The sequence below is a fragment of the Ursus arctos genome, unplaced genomic scaffold, assembly GCF_023065955.2.
Source record: "Ursus arctos isolate Adak ecotype North America unplaced genomic scaffold, UrsArc2.0 scaffold_28, whole genome shotgun sequence".
Lineage (NCBI taxonomy): Eukaryota > Metazoa > Chordata > Mammalia > Carnivora > Ursidae > Ursus > Ursus arctos.
Window position 1 is genome coordinate 3,516,385 of NW_026622963.1, and position 25,840 is coordinate 3,542,224.

A 25,840-nucleotide genomic window follows, 5' to 3' on the forward strand; every position below is an offset into this window, starting at 1 on the left:
AAAGATGACCTTTCTTATGTGGTTCGTAACCAGCTCTAAAAAGAATTCCAAAGGAAAACTACCAAAAATGTTTTACAAGATGGAGGCCCTGCCTCCAGGGTGACAAACCTGCAGACATCTCCCACCATTCATTTGCTTATGGACAATTTGGGGGATGATTTTTTTTTTTTTTTAAACATAGTCTAATACTTGACTCATTCATTCCCTTCCATCTTCTACTTGTTCACAATTCCCTATATCCCTTGTTCTCTTACTACACAATCCCTTCCACCAAACCATGCCTTCGTGACACACACACACACACACACACACGAACAGAGATCTATTTATTTTATTTTTGAGCACAACATTCACAGACAAGCGTAAGAGACTATTCAAATCATTCCTTCAAAAGTTCCACAAGTAGGCATGGGATAAAAAGAGGAGTAACTCAGTCTGACTCAAGGAACGCAGCTCCACAGAATGTGATGTTGGTATAATTCTACCCCACCCTAGAGATGAGGAAACCGGGATCCAGAGACACGACGCCATTTTCTCAAGATGACCAAGGCAGAGACAAACCCCACTAAAATCCTCTTTATTAACCATTCTTCCTCTCATTAATTTGATGTTGTTTTATTTCCTGTTAACACTAAATTTAATGACTAAATTTTTACTTAATCATTTTTACCCTCTCTTTAAAAAAAAAAAAATTATACTAAAGGCATGAGCCATTTACTTTCTCAGGAGAGCAGGCTAGATATCAGGCAGCCAGATAAACTTTGTGTTTTCGGTACTTATTTCTCACCACTGCTCTGTACATCAGTTTCAATTGGTCCTTAAACTAGAATCTGGGATTTCTACTTTCGTATCTTGTTACCAAGTAAATTCAGGGGAACATAAATTAATAAATAATTCTTTTCATTTATAATGGAACATAGAAAACTACTAAACGAAAGAACCATTGTTTCTGTTATTAAAATTCCATTTAATCCTTACCCACCTGCATCACTAGAGATTAAACTATAATAGATAAACGGAAAATAAATTCTCAGGGCTTCTGAAATCCAATCTCCACAATTATTGTTTACCACTAGGGGATCAAAGTCACAACTCTATAATATTTGTTCAGTGCTCCCTCCTTCACTGACTGGTAACAGTAAAAGATCATAAAATCTCCCTTCCTTGCCCTTCACCCAGTGCTGGTATTTGTTGTAAAAAGACCCAGTGAACACCCAAGAGCCACACGTACAGCCTAAACCCCGCCATGGCCCTCATCAGTGCTCAGATGACAAAGCCTGGGTGGGGGCCTCGGGGTAACACTAAATTGAAACTTGAAACAAGGACACTGTGTATAATGCTACCTTCTTACGTGAAACAATAAGCAACAATTTCATCTGAAAAACAAAACAACTCATCAGTCTTCTACTAACCAATTTCTTTTCCCTGCTCTTAAAACCAAGTCTTATTTAACAAATGCCTCCCAAGTTCCAGGCAGAGCAGTGTAAGTATGGTACCCAGCTCTTCCAGGGATAACAGAGTCCTCTGCAACCAGGCCTTCTGATGTACCAAACGGAAAGAGAACGCAATCTCACTGGAGACCAGAAAAGGGGTAGGAGAGGCCAACTTTTTTTTTTTTTTTTTAAGATTTCTTTATTTTATTTGAGAGAGAGACAGGAGGAGCAGAGGGAGAGAGAATTTCAAGTAGAGCCAAGCTGAGCGCAGAGCCCAACATGAGATCATGGACAGAGCTGAAACCAAGTCAGATGCTTAGCAGACTGAGCCACCCAGGTGAGGAGGGGTCAACTTTTAAAATCTGTCACGTCTGGCATAAAGTACTGACCCTCACGTTCTCCTCTCCTGATGCTCACAAGGGGATATTGTCAAATTACAAACGGACGACGCACAGGGTAGGCCCCTCCAGCCATAAGCCAGCCGTGACAGGGGCTGAGGGCAACTCAAGCAGGCAGCTGAGATTTTATCCACGTCCCTGTTCTTGAGCCGCAGCCGGGCTTTCAGGTCGAGGAAATGTGAGGCAAGACAGTACAGGGAAGGTTCCGCCGTGAGCAAGTTCACATGGACAGAGAGAGATCTAAAAAAGCACAGCCCCGTTGTGAAGGCCTAACCGCTTCATTTCCTGGACCACTGCAAGTGACACCTTTAACGCACATAGTGGAAACTCTGACTTCCCTAGAAGGTTGACCTTTACAGCGAGTACAGTGGTATCTGGGGATTTCCTAAGGAAGAGCTCACAACATATCCCTCAGCTCACTGCTTCTCAACCATTTTCATCATGGCCCCTAAGGGAAAAACTTGTTTCCTTCTCTACTCATCACCAACACTTCCGACACCAGATGTGGGGGGGTTTCCACACCACACAACTCTCCAATGCTTGTATGACACCAACGGGGTGCCCTACAATTTACAATTCTGACACTAACTGCCTAGAGTTCGCGCAGACTCTTCAGGTTAAGGGCTCAATCCCACAAGGCTGGCCTCCTTTCCCGCCAACTTCAGACACCAACTGCAAGTCTCAGGTTGTCACCTGTGCTTCCAACTGGCTACAAACTGGGAGTTCCCACGACCCCTCCCTCAAGTTCAGTAATTTGCTAGAACGGCTCACAGAATTCCAGAAAACAGTTTACTTACTAATTCACCAATTTACAATACAAAAATATAACTCAGGAACAGCCAAATGGAAGAGAGGCATGGGGTAACGTATCAGGGTGTGTTATCCTCCCAGCGCCTCGAGGTGTCTACCAACATGGAAGGTTGCTCAGGTTTTTAGGGAGGTTCCGTTACACAGGCCTGGCTGATGAAACCATGGGCTGTTGGTCCCTAACTCAACCTTTAGCCTCAGAAGTCAGGAGGTGGCGCTAAAGGTTCCAACCCTCTCATCACAAGGCCGGTTCCCTGAAAACCAGCCCCCATCTTTAGGGGCTTTCCAAAATTTACTTCATTAACATAAGCTCAGGTGTGGCTGAAAGGGACTTGTTATTGAATATCCAAAGATGCTCCCTTCACCTTTATAGTTCTGGAGCTGTTTAAGGAGCCAGGACAAAAACCAAATATTAATTGATTATATTACCTTAGGAGTTCTGTTCCAAGAACTAGGGACAAAGATGCATTCTACTCAGGGCCTTTTTAGACATTTTTTTCCTAATCATGACACACCAGCCCCATTGAAATATTAATATCACAGTTATACTGTATATGTTTACATATTATATGTATATCTGTGCTTTATACATAAAATGGGTAATTTTTTTGCCTCCCCCCCAAGAATCAATTTTTACCTCTTTGGGGGCAACAATGCCCCATTAAGAATGCATACCTTAGTTTATGAAACAAGACACTGGTAGAACCAAGAATATAAAATTAGGTTATTATAAGATAACCCAAAAGTTGTATCTTTTTTTAGGAAGATTTTCAAATCTCTTTCTAGAATAATAATTTGTCTACAATTTTAACGGTATAAATTTCCTGTTTGCTTTTACAATATGAAATTAACAAAAACACATTAACTGAGCACCTTTTGTTTACATAAGAATTTTCACTCAAATTGACGAGAATAATTTCTTGTGATGCTAAATAATTTAAAATAAACTATCATTCACAAGTAATATGTAAGTATTTATAACATTAAGTATCTGTAGCTTTATCTATACTTTGGATTAAGCGCAGAACAATGGAATAGAGGTAGTATCAACACCATTTCAGACAGCCTTTTAAAAGGGATTTATTTTAAATCCAACAAGAGAATATAACAATTGTAAATATCTACACACCCAACATTGGAGCACCTAAATACATAAAGCACATATTAACTAACAGACGTACAGGGAGAAACTGACGGTACTACAATAATAGTAGGGGACTTCAGCACCCCGGTTACATCAATGGGTAGACCATCCAGGCAGAAAATCAATAAAGAAATGGTGTCTGTGAAAGACACATTAGAACAGATAGATTTTAACAGATATATATAAAATACTCCAACCAAAAATGACAGAACACATTCTTTTCAAGTACACATGGAACATTCTCTAGGATAGATCATATGTTAGACCACAAAACAAGTCTCAATAAACTTAAGATTGAAATCATATTATGTATCTTTTTTTTTCTTTTTTTTAAGATCTTATTTGACAGAGACAGCCAGCGAGAGAGGGAACACAAGCAGGGGGAGTGGGAGAGGAAGAAGCAGGCTCCCAGCGGAGGAGCCTGATGTGGGGCTTGATCCCAGGACCCTGGGATCACACCGAGACGAAGGCAGACACTTAACGACTGAGCCACCCAGGCGCCTCTCATGTATCTTTTCTGACCACGACAACATGAAACTAGAAATCAATTACAAGAAAAAAAAACACTGGAAAAAAACACAACTGTGGAGGCTAAAAAACACACTACGAAACAACCACAGGGTCAATGAAGAAATCAAAGAGGAAATTAAAAAAATACATGGAGACAAAAGAAAATGAAAACACAATGGCCCAAAATCTTTGGAATACAGTGAAAGCATCCCTCTAAGCAAAATTTCCCTTAGAGAAATTTATAGCAATACAGGCCTACCTCAAAAAAGAAGAGAAATCTCAAATAAACAATCTAACTTTATACGTAAAAGAACTAGGAAAAAAAGAACAAACTAAGCCCAAAGGTAGGAGAAGGAAGGAAATAATAAAGATCGGTGCAGGAATAAATGAATCAGGATTCTAAAAAAAAAAAAAAAGAAAAAGAAAAAAAAAAGAAGAAAAGAAAAGAAAAAAATCTATGAAACTGGGAGCTGGTTCTTTGGGAAAAAAAAAAAAAAAAGATAAGCCAGACTCATCAAGAAAAAAAGAGACCCATATAAATGAAATCAGAAATGAAAGGGGAAATAACAACTAACACCACAGAAATACAAAGGATTATTAAAGATTACTATGAAAAATTATATGCCAACAAATTGGACAACCTAGAAGAAAGGGATAAATACCTAGAAATACACAATCTTCCAAAACTGAATCAGGAAGAAATAGAAAATTTGAACAAACCAATTACTAGTAATGAAATTGAACTGGTAATCAAAAAAATTCCCAAAAAACAAAAGTACAGGACCAGATGGATTAACAGGTGAGTTCTACCACACATTCAAAGAGTTAATACCTATTCTCCTCAAACCATTCCAAAAACACAGAAGAGGAAGGAAAGCTTGCAAATACCAAATACATTCTACGAAGCCAGCATTACCCTGATACCAAAACCAGACAAAGACACCACAAAAATAAAGAACTACAGGCCAATATCCCTGATGAATACAGATGCAAAAATCCTCAACAAAATATTAGCAAACTGAATTCAACAATACGTTAAAAGGATCATTTATCACGATGAAGTGGGATTTATCCCAGGGATGCAAGTTCAATATTTGCAAATCAATGTGATTGATATATACCACATTAACTAAACGAGAAATAAAAATTGTATCATCTCAATAGAAGCAGAAAAAGCATTTTACAAAATTCAACATCATTCATGATAAAAAGTCTAAACAAAGTGGATATAGAGAGAACATAACTCGACATAATAAAGGCCATATATGAAAAACCCACAGCTAACATCCTATTCAATAATGAAAAACTGAGAGCTTTTCCTCTAAGATCAGGAATAAGAAAAGGATGTCCACACACACTTTTATTCAACATAGTACTGAAAGTCCTAGCCACAGCAGACAGACAAGAAAAATAAAAGGCATCCAAATCGGCAAGGAAGAAGTTAAACTGTCACTATTTGCAGGTAACATGATACTATACATAGAAAACCCTAGAGACTCCACTAATAAAACTATCCGAAGTAATAAAGGAATCCAGTAAAGTTGCAGGATACAAAATTAATATACGGAAGTTGGTTGCATTTTGCCACACTAATAACAAGTAGCAGAAACAGAAATTAAAAAAAACAATTCTATTTACACTTGCACCAAACAAAAAACCAAAACCAAAACCTAGGAATAAACTTAACCAAGGAGGTGAAAGGTTTATAACCCTGAAAATTGTAAAACACTGATGAAAGAAATTGAAGACAACACAAAGAAATGGAAAGATACTCCATGCCCATGGACTGTAATAATTAATACTGTTAAAATGTCCATACTACACAAAGCTACCTACAGATTCAATGCAATCCTTATCAAATTACCATAATAACAAAATAATCCTAAAATTTATATGGAACCACAAAAGACCCCAGACATCCAAAGCAATCCTGAGAAAGAACAAAGCTATAGGTATCACCCCAGAATTCAAGATACACTACAAAGCTGTAGTAATCAAAACAATATGGTACTGGCAAAAAATAAACACAGAGATCAATAGAAAAGAACAGAGAGCCCAGAAATAAAGCGAGGCTCACATGGTCAATTAATCTGCAACAAAGGAGGCAAGAATATACAATGGGGAAAAGACAGTTTCTTCACTAAATGGTGTTGGGAAAACTGGACAGCGACCTAAAAAGGAATGAAACTGGACCATTTTTTCAACCATACCCAAAAATAAACTCAAAATGGATTAATGACCTAAATGTGACACTGAAACCATAAAACTCCTAGGAGGAAACATAGGCAGTAATCTCCCTGACATTAGCCCTTAGCAACATTTTTCTAGATGGGTCTCCTCAGGCAAGGGCGAAAAAGCAAAAATAAACTATCGGGACTACACCAAAATAAAAAGCTTTTGCACAGTAAAGGAAATCAACAAAAAAAGGCAACCTACTAAATGGCAGAAGATATCTGCAAATGACCTGGCCGTAGGAGTTAATATCCAAAATATGTCATCTATACAACCCAACACCAAAAAACAAATCATCTGATCGCAAATGGGCAGACATTTTTGCAAGTCAACAGACGCATGAAAAGATGGTCAATATCACTAATTCACTCATCAGGGAAATGCAACTTAAAACCACAATGAGAGATCACCTCACGCCCGTCAGAATGGCTAGAATCAAGCAGGTAAGAAACAAGTGTTGGCTAGGGTGTGGTGAAAGGGGAACCCTCGTGTACTGCTGGTGAGAATGTAAACTGGTGCAGCCACTGTGGAAACCAGTATGGAGGTTCCACAAAAACTTAAAAATAAAGATACTATCTGATCCCGTAATTCCATTACTGGGTATTTGCCCAAAGAATGTAAAAGCACTCATTTGAAAAGGTACAGGCACCCCTGTGTCTACCGCGGCATTATTGACCACAGCCAAGGGACTGGAGCAGCCCCAGGGTCCACCAACAGACGGCTGCACACAGAGGATGTGGTACGGATACACAATGGAATACTCTTGGCCATAAAAACGAGTAGGATCTTGCCATTTGTGACGACATGAATGGACCTAGAAGGTATTATGCTAAGTGAAACAAGTCATTAAGAAAAAGACAAATACCATATGATTTCGCTTACATGTGGAATCTAAAAAACAAAACAAACCAAAAGCAAAAGCAGACTCATAAGTAGAGAGCGAACTGATGGTCGTGGGGGTGTGAGGGTTGGGCAAAATGAGTGAAGAGTTGGGGGAGGTACAGGCTTCCAGTCACGGAAGGAATAATCATGGGGATATTAGGTACAGCACAGAGAATACAGTCGGCGGTACTGTAATAGCGTTGCATGGTGACAGATGGGAGCCACACCTGTGGTGAGCACAGCAGACAGACTTATTGAATCACTGTGTTGTACACCTAATAACACTGTGTGTCAAACATATTTCAATAAAAACGTATAAAATTTAAAATAAATTAAAACTCTAAAATTAAATTAGAAGGATTTATTATTTTTTGGAAAAGATTTCTTTTAAAGGCAATAAGCAAAAAAGTCCAAATCTCGGATATGATCACTACTTCCAGTCTGTCTTATTAAAATCTTACTCATGCCAGAACACCTAGGCTGAGGGGGCTCTGCAGGGAATGAACTCATCTGGCTCTGCCAATCATTTCCTATGCAGCCTGGGTAAATTATTTAACCACTCTGCGTGCTTCATTTCTCTAACCAGCCAATAATGTAAACTGACACACTGTAATGGAAAAACACACAACAATCCTGGTCGGGGGCTCTGCCGTCCGGTCCTACCTTAGCTACTGACTCACTATGTGAGTATGGCCAAGTCACGGCTCCTCCCCGAGGCCTCACCTTCCCCATCTGTAAAAGGAAGATGTCCCACCAGAAGCACACATGGAGAGTCTACGTCTTAAACGCCTGCACTTGGCTAACCCACGTACACCAAATAAAACAATGCACCTTATTAAAGTCTACCAAATTCAAGAACATGAGTCAACCCACCCAATACAAGAGTTGACAGAAAAAATACCGCACAGAAAAATACTGGCAAGAAAAACATGATTGCTCTCCAGGATATTAGCCTTAAAACTTCACGCAAAGTACCTTCCCCACTTGAATTAGGTACGACTGCCATTCATGAGAATTCACTGCAGCCCGTTTTGGAAGATATCTATTTTCTTTTTTTTTTTTTAAAGATTTTATTTATTTATTCGACAGAGATAGAGACAGCCAGCGAGAGAGGGAACACAAGCAGGGGGAGTGGGAGAGGTAGAAGCAGGCTCATAGTGGAGGAGCCTGATGTGGGGCTCGATCCCATAACGCCGGGATCACGCCCTGAGCCGAAGGCAGACGCCCAAACGCTGTGCCACCCAGGCGCCCCTGGAAGATATCTATTTTCTGCTTGGATCATCTCTTGGTGCGATGTACTCTATAAACTACCTCCTGCCATGTTCAATAATGCTTTCATTTTATTTGAAATCTAAGTTATAACAGTCTGGGATTTGGGAAATCAAGTCCGTATCCACCCTATATATATCCCATACTATAGACTCCAGTTAAATCCCTTCTCAGCTTCGGTTTTTCCAAACTTACTACTTTAGACAGTCTCCATTCTTCCTATCCTCTTGACTACTTCAGTAGCCCTGAGCTAAATTTTTTCCAATTCCGTTGGAACTTTCTTCACCTCCTAGCAAGACTAGGAAGAAGACTGATCAAAAGGAAAGCCAGTAACAGCGAGAAGCAGGGAAAACACATCATCATCCAGAGAGAAAACTGTCACCACTATTCTCAGCTCTATGACAAAGTAAAGCAAATGTCCTTTCCCCCCACCCCACCAGCGTAAAAAGATTCTCTATCTGCTAGGAATTAACAAAACAGTTCTTTGATTTCTCTATGCAATGAATTGCTTCTAGGACTATTTCACAAAGTACTGAAGTACCTGTTATTTGAAGCATTTAACCAAAAAAGGATGGATGGTCCAACGCTATCAAAGCCATTCCTATACTGGAGAGAAGAGACTAGCTCAAAATTCCTAACAGTTTTTAATCCAACGTAATTGAGAGATTCGTCATCCTATCAACCAACTGGTAATACAGTCTTACTAGTATCTTGGGAGGGAACGTGAAGCATTTGATATGCCCTCCCATACCCCCAGTGGGTCTCAGCTGAGAATCGATGGATTAAATTACTCCTAAAATCTCCCCAAATATAAAAGCCTACTGATATTTTCACAAAGACTATGGCAAGTGTCTAAGAACTTCGCTACCACCATCCAACAGCCCCCCCCATTCTCCCCTCATTTCTTCGCTAATTTTAATTATTGGCTGTCATTTTCTCCAATACTATTTCTGCCCGAATTCCGAGCAAGTTCAATAGACATAGAGATGATCCTTCCAACAATCTCTCAGTTCACTAAATTTCTTTACTGATTTTGTCCTCTACCCTACTTCGGCCATGTATTCCCAGTCACGCCCTAAGACCTTATCATTACCAATAGCTACAACCTCGCCATAATCTCAATTTCAGGCATCCCACTCTCTGAACACCACCTAATTTTACAGCACACTCCCTCCCTACAGTGCCTCAATCCTACTATTCTTCAACTCCACTGGGACCTCAAAACTATCACCTTTTCACTGACCCTCTCCCCACTGACTTTCTCTTTCCCTTTCCTACCCAGTCTAAATTCCATGGTCAATCATTATAGTTACTCTCTTATGTACACGGACTCCTTGCTCTCTCTTGCCGTGATACCCTTGCTTAGTAAAAGCACACCCGATCGCTCCACGCCTGCACCCATACAGCTTAAGGTAGCTGGGGAAAACACACGCGTGCGCGCGCGCTGCCTGGCTTCCCTTCACATGTATCGTACCAAATTTCTAGTGGGCCCCTTCGTGCTGTCTGGCGATCTTACTTTATTTATATCCCTCAGCTCACCTTCTCTCTCGCTCTTCCAGGGAACATCCACATTTTCTTCTCTCACCTCAAATCCTACCACTACCGCCTCCTGCCCTCTCACAGTTGATAACCTGGCTCACTACTTCACCGAGAAAATTGAAGCAATCAGAAGATACTTCCACAGACTGCCACATCACATTTCCCCACCCAGTGACATGCGCACCCGCACACCCCCTCCCTGCCTCCTTCTACAGATCTACTTTCCCGCTCCTGTCCAGAGCCGATCCTTCTGCTTATCCACTAGAGCCGACCCCTGACCTACTCCAGATCACTCCAGTGGTTCTCCCCTCTCTCCCACTTCATCAGGTTTTCGCTCTCTACTGGACCTTGTCCTTCAGCCTTTGGACACGCTGCTCTTGCTCTCCTCTTAAAAACATAATAAAACTCAGCCACACTCTTTTCACTAGCTCCCACCTATTTCTCTGCAAAATTTGCAGAAGAGAGGTTTATAGTCATTGTCTCCAATTTTTCTCCTCCCAATCTCTCTTCACCTACTTCCCCAACGCTGCTCTCTTCAAGGTCACTAGTGACACCCCACATTGCTAAATCCAAAGGGCAATTCTCAGTTCTCATCTTACTTGACCTATTAGCAGCATTTGGCACAGCTGACCGTTCCTCCATCTTAAGAACACTCTGCTTGATCCTAGGACTCTACTCTCCTGGTTTTCCTACCTTGCTGGTCATTCTCTCTCAGTCTCCTTTGCTGGTTCCTTCTCTTCTCCTGATGTTGGAATGTTCCTGGGCTGAGTCCTTGGTCCACTTTATTTACTACACTTATTCCCCTGGTGATCTCGTCCAGGCTCACGGTTTTAAATGCATGCATTCGCCTCTCTTCTGAAACTCTACACATCTATCTAACTGGCTACTTGACATCTCCACTTGGAAGTCTAGTAGCCATCTCAAAGTTAAAAGGTCCAAAGATGAATTACACATCTGTCACCTTGCCCCTCAAAGTCGGCTTCATTTCCGGCTTCCTCACTGCGACTGACGGCAACCTATCCTTCAAATTGCTCAGGTCCAGATCCTGGAGTCCTTGACTGCTCTCTTTCTCTATCTCGTATCTAAACCAGGAGGAAATCATGCTAGCTCCACCTCAAAATATATCCAGAATATGACCTGCTCTGATGTCTTCCATTGCTACAACTCTGGTCCGGGCCACACTCTCTCTCACCTGGAGTACTGCAAGGGCCTCCTACGAGATCTTCTGGGCTCCTCCTCACCTCCGTCACCTATTCTCCACCCAGCAGCCAGAGTGATCCTTTTAGACCTAAGGTCAGATCACGTTACTCTTCTACTCAATGACCCGCAACAGCTCCCAGCTGACCTTAAGAACATGTGAAAGTTACTCTGATGGCCTACAAAGCCTTAAATAATCTGGTCCTCCACTTTCTCTGACCTTCTCCCCTCAGCCACTGTGTGTTCCTGGATATGCTTCAGACACATCAGGCATGCTTTCCCCTGAGGCCTTTGCTGTAGCTACTCTCTATGCCTGCTCTGTTCTTCTCCCGGATATCCACATGGCCAAGACCTCATCTCCTTCCTCAAATCTCAAGCTCTCAAGGAGAACAACCCTGACCACCCGATTTAATACTGCATCTATCTGGCAATCTCAACACCCCAACCCTGCCTTATTATTTCTTTCCGTATCACTCAACAGCTTAACATACTGTGCAATTTATTAAATTGTGTTGTCTATTGACTACTGCCTCCCATCAGAATGAAAACTCCACAAGGACAGAAATTTTTGTTCCTTTTGTTCACTGATGTATTCCAAGCATGCAGAACAATGCCTGGCACATGATAAGTACTCAAGAGATATTTTTTAATGCATGAATAAACACTTGAAACTGGATTTAAATTGTGGACCAGAGAGAGAGTTGAGGTGGAGAGAAGAAAAACTCAAATGGCCCAAATACACCTAGGGTCTCAGTTATGCTCCTAGACAATTACCTACTTAAAAAGGCTGCATTATTTCTTTCAGACCTGCGGGCGGATTATGTAATGCAAACACTGGTGACTTGCTCATAATACTAGGCCCTACTAGAAAGAGGCGCCCAGGACGGACGAAAGGCACTGCCCACGATTTTTGCCTTTGCCTCTAGGTGACTCTACACTGGGCAGTCCTGTCGTTTGCCTCCAGCTTTGTAAGTCGGAGGGGTGACTTGCAAACACTCCACGATTTAGGAACGGGAGAAAGCAAGTCTGTCAGGGCCAATGCCACTTCCAGAGTGCCTGATGTGCTCCCGTGGACTAGGCACAGACTCTTACAAGTTAGAACTAGATGAGGATCACTATGTCCGTAGTTCTCAGCTAGGGCTGAATATCTGAATTCCTAAGGCACTTAAAATATACTGCAGCTGCCCCTCCCTTCTGAGAGAAAAGGTCTGGGTGAGGCACAGGTGGTAAAGGTGTTCCAGGTGATTTGACTGTGCAGCCACAGCTAGGAGCCACGGATGGGGCTCAACCTCATTTTCCAGATAATGGAGCCCAGGAAAAATGAGCGCTAAGGTCGCACAGCTGACTGACAGTGTAAGGACTGGAAACTGTCACTTGGTTCTTTAGAGAAACAGCAAGAAAGGAGAAATTTCATTACAACATAATAATGGGTACGGCCATGTATTACAGTAGTTAAATGCTATTATATTTATTAAAATCATGGCATCTATGTTCACAAATGAGAAATTTTCTTTACTGGCCCCTATCTCTAAGGGCTTGGGTCGGAGTTTGTTAAGGCAGCCCTGGAATGAATTAGGTACACTCCACTCCACTCTGAAATCTTAGGTAAACATTTATTCCTTCATGAAAATAACTGAACTTCCAGTAAAAGAAAAAAATTCCTCTAATATCTTTGTCAACCAACTTTTTAATTTAAATAATGTTTTGGTTTAAAAACAGAGCAGAGATGGCTGCGTAACAACAGGAACGTACTTAATGTCTCCGAACTGCACACGTAAAAATGGCGAACACAGTAAATTTTATGCTCTGTGTATTTCACCACAATTTTTTAAAAGTAAGAGAAAAACAAGAGAAGAAAAAGAGAAAGGAGTGGGAGTGAAAGAGAAAAAGATCTAGAGGAGGAGATCCCAAAAAAACCAAAATTAACGAGTCAGAGCACTTGCTGGCAGACATTCAAGAAAAGCCTGCTGGGAGCAAAGAGCAGTTCCCTGGGTCCTCAGACCACCAGCAAAGCAAAGCTCTGCAAGGAGCACGGGAAGTAGGTCACTCTGGAAGAGTAACATGACCCAGCCCATATCCACACAGAGCTCGGTCTCTAATCTAAGATGTGGGGCTAGACCAGATGTCCTTGACACTGCCTACGACCTGGGCTGTATCCAAATGTCACTGTATTTCCACATCTAGGGCTCCTCCTAGAGAGAAGATAGTTAAGTTTCCGTCATACCACGTAGTTCAGGATCCTCTTAAACATGGAATTAAGCTAATGGCAGTATTTTGGTTTTTTGTTAATTGCAAATCAGTGTACCAACACTGAAGAGAAAAGAAGGAGGTAGAGACACTCAGGGCAAAGAGTCATGAAATATCTACGATATGCCTCCCTGCTCTGCAATTCTCTTCGGAATAGTGTTTAGTGTCTAAAACAAGTGGAACCGCATTTTTTCAGAAAACACCTTTGACCATAATTCCAAAGTAATAAAAGGTGTTCAGTCCTGCCTCTAAATGTATGGCCATAAATATAAATTACAAGGCAGTACTTCTTGAATATATGAAGACAGGGTGGGGGGGTGGGGAGGGGGGCAGATTTTTCAAAAAGTGATTGAAGCCAAATAAGCTTCTCTGAAAATAGTTCTCATAAATTTAACAAGCACCACTGAATATAATTTTATTCCGAATTGATCCAGTTTATGTACCATACCTTACACATATTTTTATAGTGAAGACAGTGTACTGCGGCAATGCCCGTGACAGATGCTCGACAAGGATTTGCTCAATGAATGAATGAGAAGGACCAAGCCTCAATCTGAGTTTGTTTTGCTAAGAGGGAGATGACAACGTAGGCTAAAATCGAAATCTACCAGGGCCTTATTTTAATTGCTATGGTAAAAGAACAAAGCCTATCTCTGCAACTCAATGCAACAGACGCATTAGATTCCCCTATAAAGAATAAAGCCAGGGAGAGGAAGGACAGAAGGGAAGAAAAGGGGAAGGAGTAGCTTACTATACCAGAAGGAGCTGCTCCAAGGATGACATGGTCAGGTCAGATCTCAGGCAAGCAAAAGGGGCCCAATCTCACTTCACACTCAAGCGCCAACCAAACATTGAGATGAAGTATTCTACTTCTATAAAACTGATTTTCCACTTGACTCTTTTATCTCAGGGGAGACGGGGCAAGCTCAGTGTAAATAGGATTTTCCTCATTCCTTTCTGTAGTGTTTCACCTACCATGGCATACTCGTTGAGACAGCCAAGTGCTACAAGACAGAAAAACACCACACAATCAGCAATTCCTAAAGAACTGTGTTAATGCGTTGAACCGTATCACTCACCAAATTCACAGGCAGAAGTTCTAACTCCCAATACCTCAGCAGTTACCTTATTTGGAAATAGAATGTTACCTTATTTGCAGGTATGATTAGTTGAAATGAAGTCACATTGAAGTAGGGTGGACCCTTAATTCAGTATGACTAGTGTCTTTTTTTTTTTTTTAAAGATTTTTTTATTTATTTGTCAGAAAGAGAGAGTACAAGCAGGGGGAACAGCAGGCAGAGGAGGCAGAGGGAACAGCATGTTCCCTGCTGAGCAGAGAGCCCTACTCGGGGCTCGATCCCAGGACCCTGGGATCATGACCTGAGACGAAGGCAGATGCTTAATCGACTGAGCCACCCCGGCATCCCACTTTGACTACTGTCCGTACACAAAAAAGAAACGTAAACACAGGCACACAGGGAAAATGCCATGTGAAGAGTGGAAGTATGCTATCACAAGCCAAAGGACTGCCAGAAGCTGGAAGAGAGAACTGAACAGATGCCCCCCCCCGGCCCCGGCACCTTCAGAGGGAGCACGGCCCTGCGGACACCTTGGCTTTGCACACCTGGCTTCTAGAGCTGGGAGACAATAACCACCTGTCGTTCCAAGCTCCCAGCATGCAATACTTTACAATCGCAGCCTCATTAAACTGATACCGACAGCAAGGGGCTAACGTGCACCAACCAGCCCAACCCCTTCTCGCTGCACATCAGCTCCAGCTTCCCGCCCCGTGGCCACTTGTCATGTCAGCCCAGGCCCCATTACCTCACTCTCGGGCTGCTGCCGGGTCTCCTTGACTTCAGGTCTACCTCCACCTGCTTCAACCACCAAACTCACCTGCACACCACCATGACATTAACCTTTGAAAGATGCCAACTTCTTGGCATCACTCTCTAGGTAAAATAGCTCTAGTGACTCACCAACTCCTATCAGAAAAGGTCCAGATTCTCCTGCCTAGCATTCAGGCCTCTCTCTTCTAAGCTAGCTCCAACTGCTAAGTGACCCTGGAACACACTACCATTATTCTCGATGCCACGCTTCCTCCCCCTGCTTGTCACTCTCCCCCTTCAACGACCCAAATCTTGACCATCCCATAAACACTACGGCCAAGACCTGCTTTCACCTTGATGCTCTCTATATACCCAGGCCAAAAATAATGACCACATCTCTGACCTCTATGCGTTTACTACTTGTATCTGTCATTCTGCACTCCTCAAAGACTGCCTTGCATGGTTACCTAGCATGTTAAAAGTGCATACTTTGATTCCACAGCTGGACTATGAGCTCCTTAGGGACAGGGTTCATGTTTGACAATTTTGGGAGTAGTTCTCAAAGCCAAAGACAATGCTAGGCTTATTTTTTTTTTTTTTTTAAAGATTTTATTTATTTCAGAGAGAAAGAGACAGAGAGTGTAAGCATGGAGGTGGGGCAGAGGGAGAAGCAGACTCCCCACTGAGCAGAAAGCCCAATGCAAGGCTCAATCCCAGGACCCTGGGATCATGACCTGAGCCGAAGGTAGCCACTTAACCGACTGAGCCACCCAGGCGTCCCATGACAATGTTAGGTTTATTATAAGCAAACTCTAAGTTCCTAAATTCTTACTGAATTAACTATTAAACATACATCATAAATTCTTAGAAATGTTACTTTTGGCTCTTCCTTCAGCTGGGAACTTAAAACTGAACAAATCTATAGATAGTATATGAGCCTAACGGTTCCACTTATGTGCAAATAATTTGCAACCTACAAGGAACACGAGGAAAAAAAAATCTTTAGGACTTTTAGTCCCATGCTACTTACCATTCTTCATCACTACATTGGACCACACGTTTGCATTCAAGGCTTGAACGATTCGCTTTACTCCTGTAGATTCTGGAAAGTCATCTAATAAGAGACAGGAAACAGATATATTTATACACACATACAGATATATGCGCATATATGTACATGCCCCCAAGCCATACTTTTCAATAACTGTGGCTTAGTTATCTCGCTTAGTTGGTATTTCACATTGTAACTTACGTAGTAAAGAAAAAAATAAACAGCTCAGAGCTCCTGATAAGACTAACCCAGAAACTGAAACAATGAAATAAATGTATTTTATAAAAGGTTTCTATGATAAAGTCATCTCTACCACCTCACCAATGGAATCTGCTCATGTTCTCCCGAAAATGTTAGTTCCTGTTAATTACACAATCCCGGCACAGCATTGGAAACACCAATTTTTGCTATTTATGGAGAATGAGTTTCCTGAAGGCAGGAATGGTCCTCTTGGTGTGCCGTAAAATGCTGTAAAGGCCCTACCTTCTCCCGGGAATCACAGCATAACAATTATTGTTTGTAACAGGTATTCAGAGAACAATTTCTTGATCAGAGAAATATAGTTTAAGAGAAGTAAACTTACTATAACCATAAGTGTAGGAGACAGGCAAGGGTCATTAAAAATAAAAACCAACAACTTAGTTTAGCTGGGTCAGTACTGGTACTATTGTGCTTCTGGAATTTAACCGATACCACTCAAAGTAATAGGGCATTAGTCCCAGTCAGCACACGAATAAGGTGACATTCTTAGCTTGTGGATATGTGCACGATGGAAATGAGCGTTATAAGACTGGATATGGTCAGGGGGCGCCTGGGTGGCACAGCGGTTAAGCGTCTGCCTTTGGCTCAGGGCGTGATCCCGGCGTTATGGGATCGAGCCCCACATCAGGCTCCTCCGCTAGAAGCCTGCTTCTTCCTCTCCCACTCCCCCTGCTTGTGTTCCCTCTCTCGCTGGCTGTCTCTATCACTCTGTCAAATAAATAAATAAAATCTTTAAAAAAAAAAAAAAAAAAGACTGGATATGGTCAGTGATGACAGAAGTAGTTTTCACACTGTGGGAGGAGAAAGTCTCCGAAGAGCTCCCGGAGCACAATCTACTCAGAACCTGTGTCTAGTGGCTTGACCGGGCACAGAATTAGAAGCCAGAAAAATCTGAATTGGAACTCAGGCTCTTTTTTTTTTTTAAATATTTTATTTATCTGACAGAGAGAGAGCGTGCGCGCACAAGCAGGGGGAGCAGCAGAGAGAGAGGGAGAACTCAGGCTCGATAACTTGTTAGCTATCTGATCAAGGGCAAATCACATATGCTATCCTCAAAGATAAGTAGGGCTGATGCCACTCTGCACACACCCCTCCCAGAGCAAAGAGGCGCGGGACCTGACGATTCACTGATGCAACTGTCCCCTCTAGGCAGGAGTCACCGCCTAACACGGTGCCTGAGGGACAGTCGGCACTCAGTAACGACTGAGGGATGGGTGAATCACTGGAAGAATACCAACCTACCAACCTAACAGGAATACGGCGAGGATTAAACTGAAAATACAAAGATGAGTTTTATTACCATCCATGTTTAAATGAAGAAATAAAAGACATGTTTACCTGAACTATGAGTGATTCAGTCTGTAAAAGGATAACTAACACTTCAGGTGACAGAACCAGAAACCAAAACTATGGTCTGAAATAAAGAGCTAGAACCAGTAACATGAAATCTAATCCAAACAAGCAGAAAGTCTCACACCGGTGTTAGGGTACATGCGTACAAAGCTTATAGTCTGTTTTTAAAAATTCTAGGGAGGATGTCATTACTTCATCCAAAGATACGTCAAAAATCTATTTTAATATTAAGCAGAATTAATGCAAGAACAGTGGTCAGACAAGGAGCAAGAAGAAGTGTAGTGGTGTAAGGGAGAAGAGTACAAAATCAAAACAGGTTTAAACAGATGACTCAAATGTGGATTCTGAAGGCCAACAGTAAGAAAATTCTAGTGTCAGAAACAAACAATTACGTACATGCTCACATACGCAAAAACAAGGCCCACGTTTAGGGACCTGGAAGACATGGGAAGGGAAATTGTACTAATTTTCAATTATTATTAAAAATGTACAGGGAGAAAAATCAGCCTATTTATCCTCTTCTCTGGCAGGGTTTTACTCTCAAAGGTAACATTTTGGGAAAATTCTAAATAAGCCAGAATATAAAAAGAGATTTCTTAATTCCTTTAAAAAAAAAAAGGTTTTGTATAACAACTATATATATCCTGTCTATGTACTTTAATTCATATCGGTTGCCTCTCAGAATGTCTTTTGCAAGAACTAGCATCTTCTCAACGCCATGTCCCTACTGGTCCCCTCACTACAAGCCCAGTGCCTTTCTTTCCCATTGCTTCCCTGTGGAGCAAGTGACATGTGAAAGTTCATGATGCCACCATAGTCTTGGAATTTCTAAACAAAAATGATCTCTCCCATCTCTGAAATACCACAGCACCAATATATATTTTAAATATTTATGACATTCCACTTGGCAATTCAATTGTTCACATATGTGTTTATCTCTTGTACTGAACTAGAAGGTTTTGGTGGGTCGCACCTGTCTTCTCTTGGTCGGTCCCACGGCAGCTAGCACAGGTGTATTTGGAAGGTGAGAAGGGGAGTGGGGGAAGGGAAGAGAGAGGGGAAAGAAACGGAAGGTCCAGAATATCACAGAAGGCAGTTAAGTGAAGAGCTACCCCGGGGTGGGGGAGGGGGGAATTCTGGGTCTATTTTTGGTTTCACATGTCCAAAGGACATAAAAATAGGGCTGACACGCCCCCTAAGGTTCCTGGGAATTCAGCCTCAGGATGTGAGGAATTCAAAATAAAGAACATAAACTTTACTATTTAGCGTATAGGTCAAATCCTCTCTTTTTTTTGGCAGCAGACAAAGGATAAGAGATGGAGGGAATGACTAAGATTTAAGATAGAAATACTCTACCTTTATCTATAAGAAAAACAATATTTGAAAAGTCCTAACACGTGGGGGAGCCAAAAAAATGGATCATTTGGTTAACAGTAAGACCACACCAATGGGTTTTGCACAAATCTCTTCAAACAGCTGAGGAAAAAATGTTTTTTAAATTTCACTTTGATTCCTCTTCCCTGGATTAAAAGACTCCCTCATATCTGAATCCAAATGCCATGTTTCTCCTGACACATAAACACTTACCATCTTCCTCAGGCAACTCTTCCGGACTAAGTTCTACCAATTCAAAGCCATGTCTGATACACCATTCTTGAGCTTTTTGCCGGTTCACACCTGATACGCAAAAGAATTTTCGTAAGTAAAAATTTTTTAAAACAGAGTATTGCTGCAACACTCTCCATAAATCTCAGTGTTACTCTTAATGTAAGCTATGCTAAAGGCATCCAAAATAAAGTAATATAAAGAAAATGATCTCTCAAACCCACAGTGTCCATTCTTAAAAAAATAAAATGTAAATATTGCAAGACTCCAAAGAGAAATAGCTAAAAATACTTCTGTAGAGTAATGTAATCACAGGAGATGTCCTGCTCTAAGAAAACAAAAGTATATTGTGTTCACCAAGGGATAGCAATTGTGTGTACCACCCATCGTCCCGTCGGCATGCCTTACCGTTTTCACACACTCTGTCACAGACCAGGATCATGACCTCAGGTAACCATGCTTCTGCCAGTGGAAGCCATGAGGAGACACTATCAAGACCAGATTTCTTGAGGGAGGAAAAACAAACAAACAACCAGAAGAAGAGACAGTAAGAGAACTCACGGAAAAGGCAGGAGGAAAAAAAAAAAAAAAGAAAGCACCAAGTAATTTCTTATTCAAGGTCCCTGGCAAACCAGATCTTACTTGTGTGCTGTCAAAGTAAACCACGAATGCTTGGACAGACTCCGCGATCTCTGCAGTGACGAGAAATTTGTTTGGCACCACACACAGATTGATATCTGCTGAGTAGTATTTATTATCAATGGTCCAGGGGTAAACCCTCACGGCATCACCGGCAGTCACTTCCACGCTAAGATCTTCCGCTCCGAGGATGTCTGAACAAAGGACACAGCGTCACCATGGAAAGTGCAGCACCGATGCACCCTGGTCAAGGCTCTCAAAAAGATACTGGATCGGGGCCTGGGTGGCTCAGCCGGTTGGGAGTCTGACTCTTGGTTTTAGCTCAGGTTATGACCTCATGGGTCGTGGGGTCCAGCCCCCCGTAAGGCACCATGCTGCTCAGCGGGCAGTCTGCTTGAAGGTTCTTTCCCTCTTCCCCTCCCCCCACTCGCTCTCTCGAGCTCTCTCTCTCAAATGAACGGGTAAATCTTAAAAAAAAACAAAAAACAAAAAAGATACCAGATTGATATGGTGCTTTACCTACTTCTCTTTGTGTAAGGACTTCAAAAGGCCTCCCATTTATCAGGGTATTTTCTTCTCTATCATTTATTTGATTGTAAAAGTAATGGTAACATAATTTAACTCATTGGCTTTTGTTCTTTAAAACACGAAAACGACTGTGACTACATTAGGTGGAAGACAAAACAGTCACGTAACCAAACACCCAGAGAAGAGCAAGCAGAAGAGAAAGAACGAGCTGACATTGATTTCATCGCCTACATACTTCATGTGACAGGGAGGTGACAAGATCCTTCAAGAATCTGTAACTGCTCTGTCCTCACTGCAAGCTACGAAGAAGGTAGCAGTAAGGCTAACTCATTAATAAAAGAAAAGCTACACATCTTCCTTAGGCCAAATGCTTATACATTAATTCAACTGATGATATAAAAGAATGGATACTGATAAATGACCCCCATTCCATTTATATTCAGCCTTGTTCAGATTCTTTGAAAGCCAACTCCAAGTTTTGTTTGGTAGAGACACTTTTAGCATAATTTGAAAACGTAAATTTAATTATTTAGAATATACCTAAATCTTTCAGAAACCCATGTGCAGCATGGCTATAACTAATGAAATTCTTACAGTAAAAGCCAACTCAATGATGAACAAATAGAGATGAGGTCATGGGACCACCGAAGCAGTCTGCTTCCAGAATGCCATAAAATATTCACAAGTGGAAAAACATTAGAAATTGTTCTAACCTAAACGCCCATCTCTCACATTCATACCCACAACCTCCGTTTTATACGGATTTGGAAAATAAGTCTAGAGGAGTAAAATACCATGCCACTAAAACTGGGTTATTATAAGAATGTATGACAAAATGGCCACAAACTCCTTTTCGATGCAAACGAAGATGAACATAGAAAACATCCCTCGAGCTCACAATTAGCAGGACACAGAAAACTAGAAGCTAAACTTTTGATTCCAGAGCTAAGATTATGCATGTGGAACACTGCCATAGTTTTTGCTCAACAAAAAGATATGGGGAAATCATTTAGTCCAAAAGACTGCTACGAATAATGTATAATAACATATAAGTGCGTATGTGACATACGCATGCTTTTCATTGGTAAACTTTCATCACGTGGTCACTAGGCGGAACCGGTCTGAAAACAAAACCCCCTTTTTTTTTAAATAGAAAACTAAATTTAAAATAGATGTAAGCCTACATGTGACATACGGCGCATTGTGAAATTAACTTTCTAAAATTTTTCACCACAACCAGAATTGTTACTTTTAAATTACCACGGGGTCTGTGCCAATATTTGAAAATCTGAATTTATCTTGTCTCTTTAGGAAATCAGCAGTTCTTGCTGCTTAATTTCTACCTAAAGTAATCTTTTACTAATTATCAATCAATTCCATAGCAACCAGCTGCAATGTCCTTCAAGGAGCATTATGACAAGTCAGGTAGGAAATAAGCAGGAGGAACAGATAAAGTATGACAATCAAAGACTCTGTTTTCATGTAAATGTCTCACAGGGAGAAAAAAAACAACCCTCCTAGATCAAAGTCTATGTTGCATTCAAAGCTAATCTTCCAAACTTCAAGCAGGTGGCATAGCAATATGCCGATAAAAGCACATATGGAAGAAGGCAAACGAAACCAAGGGAAGTAGCAAAAAATGTATAAACTGATTTTTTTTTTAAGGGTGGGAGGAGCCACCATATGGAATCAGTTTTCTTCATTCATGGGTAATTTTTAAAAATAACGAATTAACTGTTTTTTTTAAGTGGGGGAGTACAAAGGGTAAAAGTGGTTAAGGGGCAAAGTACAAGGAGCGTGGGACGAGGACTCCTACCATCATGACAACCAGTTCTCGACACTTCCTAAGCTGGCAGTGTTGTTAAAAATTGGAAGAAAATTTCAGTTACGCTTTTTTGAAATCACTGTCTTCAACTAACATGAAAAAATCAAGTCGAAGGTGTCATCTCCTTACTAACTGCAATTTAGGATATTTGCATCCATTACGGGTGGTACGCTTTATTAATCAACGCGCAGAATACAAGACAACGAACCAATGTGTGTCACTCAGAGCTCTTCAAATTTCACTGTTATACTGTCTCTGATTCTCAAATGATGAAGATATTTACTGAACACAGAAGCAATCTCTCTTTTCTCTGTACCTAGACAGAACAGAACCAATAAGTTGGGAAAACGAATTCCACCTTTCGGTATTTTTGTAGCTGGGTGTGTGTGTGTGTGTGTGTGTGTGTGTGTGTGTGTGTTTCTTAGTCCTTGTGCTGCCTAGAATAACTTGATAGCTCAATTTACTTATCAGATTCTTTTATTTTTAACATTTTATGTCTAATCAGACACTTTCGGCGAGACCGCATATGGACTTTATTATCACATCTGTGCCATCTCACAACTAGAGAAGAGTGAACAGTCTCATTCTTCTTGTCATCAATATCATAATGTAGAGTTTAATTTAAAAAATGTAAATGTCTCCATTAAATATAGCTCTTCTCGCTCATCTTTTCTATTTGGTTTCAAACGTCTAACACGTTTATTCTTTTCCAGATTAAAACAAAAATTGCTCAAACGCTTATGCACATGACTAGAGATCAGCCAGGACCATTTACTCATTTCACAGATGGTAAAACTGAGGGCCAAAAAAAAAAAAAAGACGCCACTTGCCCAAAGGAGAAGAGCCTAAAATGAACCGCGGACACCAGCATTTTCCCCACTCACTCCTGCATGTGACATTCAGCATCTGGGCTAGATCACACCCAAGTGTCCCATGGTCGTAAGCCAAAACTAACCTATGGGCCCTGCTCTTTCATGAAAACCAAAAATAACAGCCAGAACAAGGGGACCAGCATATACAAGCCTGAAGCACGATTAACCCATTCAAAAACTGTGTATGGGCTTGGGGTATTTATATGCCCAAAGTTGAGTCATAGTGATCACGTGGGGGTTTTCTGCCAGACTTCCTAGAAAACCCTGCAGTGTTCTTTCTCCCTACTTTGCCCTTCCCTAAGCTGACTTTGGATGTAGTCAAGACGATGCACAAATAAAATCGAGAGCAGCTTCTCCCTCCTCCGGGTGGATGTTGGCCTGTCTCATTCACACTGTTGGCAGCCACCTGGTGGAGCTGCAATACATCATTTTTTAAGAGACAAATACTAGATGATTAATTGCCGGTCTGTTACCACAAACTTGGTCTCGCAGCTTAAAATAGTTAATCTGTAGCGTTTTCAGATGAGAAGTTAAATGTCAGTTCCAGTAGCAAGTATAAACCCTTCCCCCGGTTTTAAGTGCAAGTGTAAATCTCCCTCCCTGTTTGAGAAACTGTTATACATAGCCATCAATTCTCCAGCAACTCCTATTTACTTCTCACTTCTTTCGTGCACTTCTTTCCCTGATAGTCCCACACGGCAATGAGTGACAGAACGATTCGAGAGAGCTGACGAAAGCGGCATGCCAAGGAAGCACGTCGGCTCAGCAACCCAAGCACCGCTCCGACCTCACGCCTGCTTCGTGCTTCCGTCTGTCGTAACGTTGCCTCACTCACAGAGGGTGAAACTGGTAAGCAGGCACACGGAAGGAGGCATCTAGCTTTCTTGAGTTCAGAATCAGTAAGAGGTGATACTCTCTTTAGCATGAATTAGGAAGCAAATCGAAGTTCCAAGGTAAAATTCCCGGAACACCGAAAATATCCATTTTCAATCTCTATCGCGCACGTGCTTTTTCTCTCTCACACCCCCCCTTACCTCACCCCTCCCCTATCCACTCCAACCAAAAAAGACAAAACAAGACCATTCTACTGCGGGTTTTGTGTGTGTTTTTTAAGTAGCTCCACGGGCCCAACTCAGGACTTGAACTCACAACCCTGAGATCAAGCCCTGAGCCGAGATCAAGAGTCGGCCGCTTAACCGACTGAGGCGCCCCAGGTGCCCCAAAACAAGTCCATTCTAAACTAAGTGCATGGATATTGGTTTGGATTATTCCCATCTTCTTCAGTCGTACAATTAAGGATACTTTTGATACCAGCAGAATTAATGTTCCCTTAACTAATCATGTCATTCTTTGTGAAGAGAAGTTGTCCAGTGGTGAAGTCATATTTTCCACGCCCGGAGCAAAATGATAGCGGTCACTCTGAATCAAGATGATCCTTCCAGAGACTAGTACTTGCCCAGTTTTATTCTTTCTCACTGGACTGAAGCTGCCTTTACAGCGAGGTATCGTCACCCCCCATCCCAGATACAAGCGTCTTTCGTGGTATCCATGGAAAGGAACCCAAGGTTCCGCGCCCTCCACTATGCTGGCAGCACTAACCACAACAGAAAAGGCCATAAAATAGAGACAGCTCAGACCTGGGATCACACAGACCTGCATCTGCCCTCTGTGAGAACGACAATTTGACCTCTCTGTGTCTCACTTCCTCAGCGGTAAAAGGGGACACACACACACACTTCTCAAACGGCTTCTTGTAGCTTAAAGAGAACAGTGCGTGAGAAGGCGCGGGCAGGCACTGGACGCAGAGCAGCCCTCAGGAACGCTCCCTTCCTCCTCCCCAGGTCCGGTTTTTCGCCTACAGACAAGAGACTAGGTCAGAGATGCACTGCAGGGAGCTGGTAAGAGAAAGTGGAATTAGGAAATCACCACCTCCTTAAGCGGCTCTGGCCCCTCCCTTCCCAGAATATGCCTTCTCGAATGTTTCTTTTCCATTGTTAAGGCACAGGCTGAAACAGAAGAGAAAGCAATTAGGAAAATTATAGGAGGCAGCAGAGTCTGACGTCAGCTGAAGGGGAAAGTAGCCATTATGAAAGAAAAGAACTGAGTAAAATGTGATTGAGGAAAAACTACGAAAGCCAGCGTTTTCATTAGCCTGCAAGGAGAGGCAAAGACAGACCTTTAAAAATCATAACGGCTCCATATTGTTGCAACTCGTTACA

At 41.7% G+C, this 25,840-nt stretch overlaps 1 protein-coding gene across 4 annotated transcripts in view; it reads right to left on the bottom strand.

Moving 5' to 3' along the window:
* The window catches only part of AAGAB (alpha and gamma adaptin binding protein), a 64,532-nt gene that overhangs the window by 26,845 nt on the left and 11,847 nt on the right, over window positions 1-25,840 (bottom strand). For all 4 annotated transcript variants that reach the window (XR_008956157.1, XR_008956156.1, XM_057303817.1 and 1 more), the window contains exons 2-5: window positions 20,400-20,590; window positions 20,166-20,262; window positions 19,740-19,829; window positions 16,518-16,601 (exon numbers count right to left, since the gene is read on the bottom strand). Coding sequence is in view for 2 of the 4 variants with exons in the window: in XM_057303817.1 (XP_057159800.1) it covers window positions 16,518-16,601; window positions 19,740-19,829; window positions 20,166-20,262; window positions 20,400-20,590 (462 nt within the window). In the remaining 2 variants the exon portion in view is untranslated. The remainder of the gene's footprint in view (window positions 1-16,517; window positions 16,602-19,739; window positions 19,830-20,165; window positions 20,263-20,399; window positions 20,591-25,840) is intronic.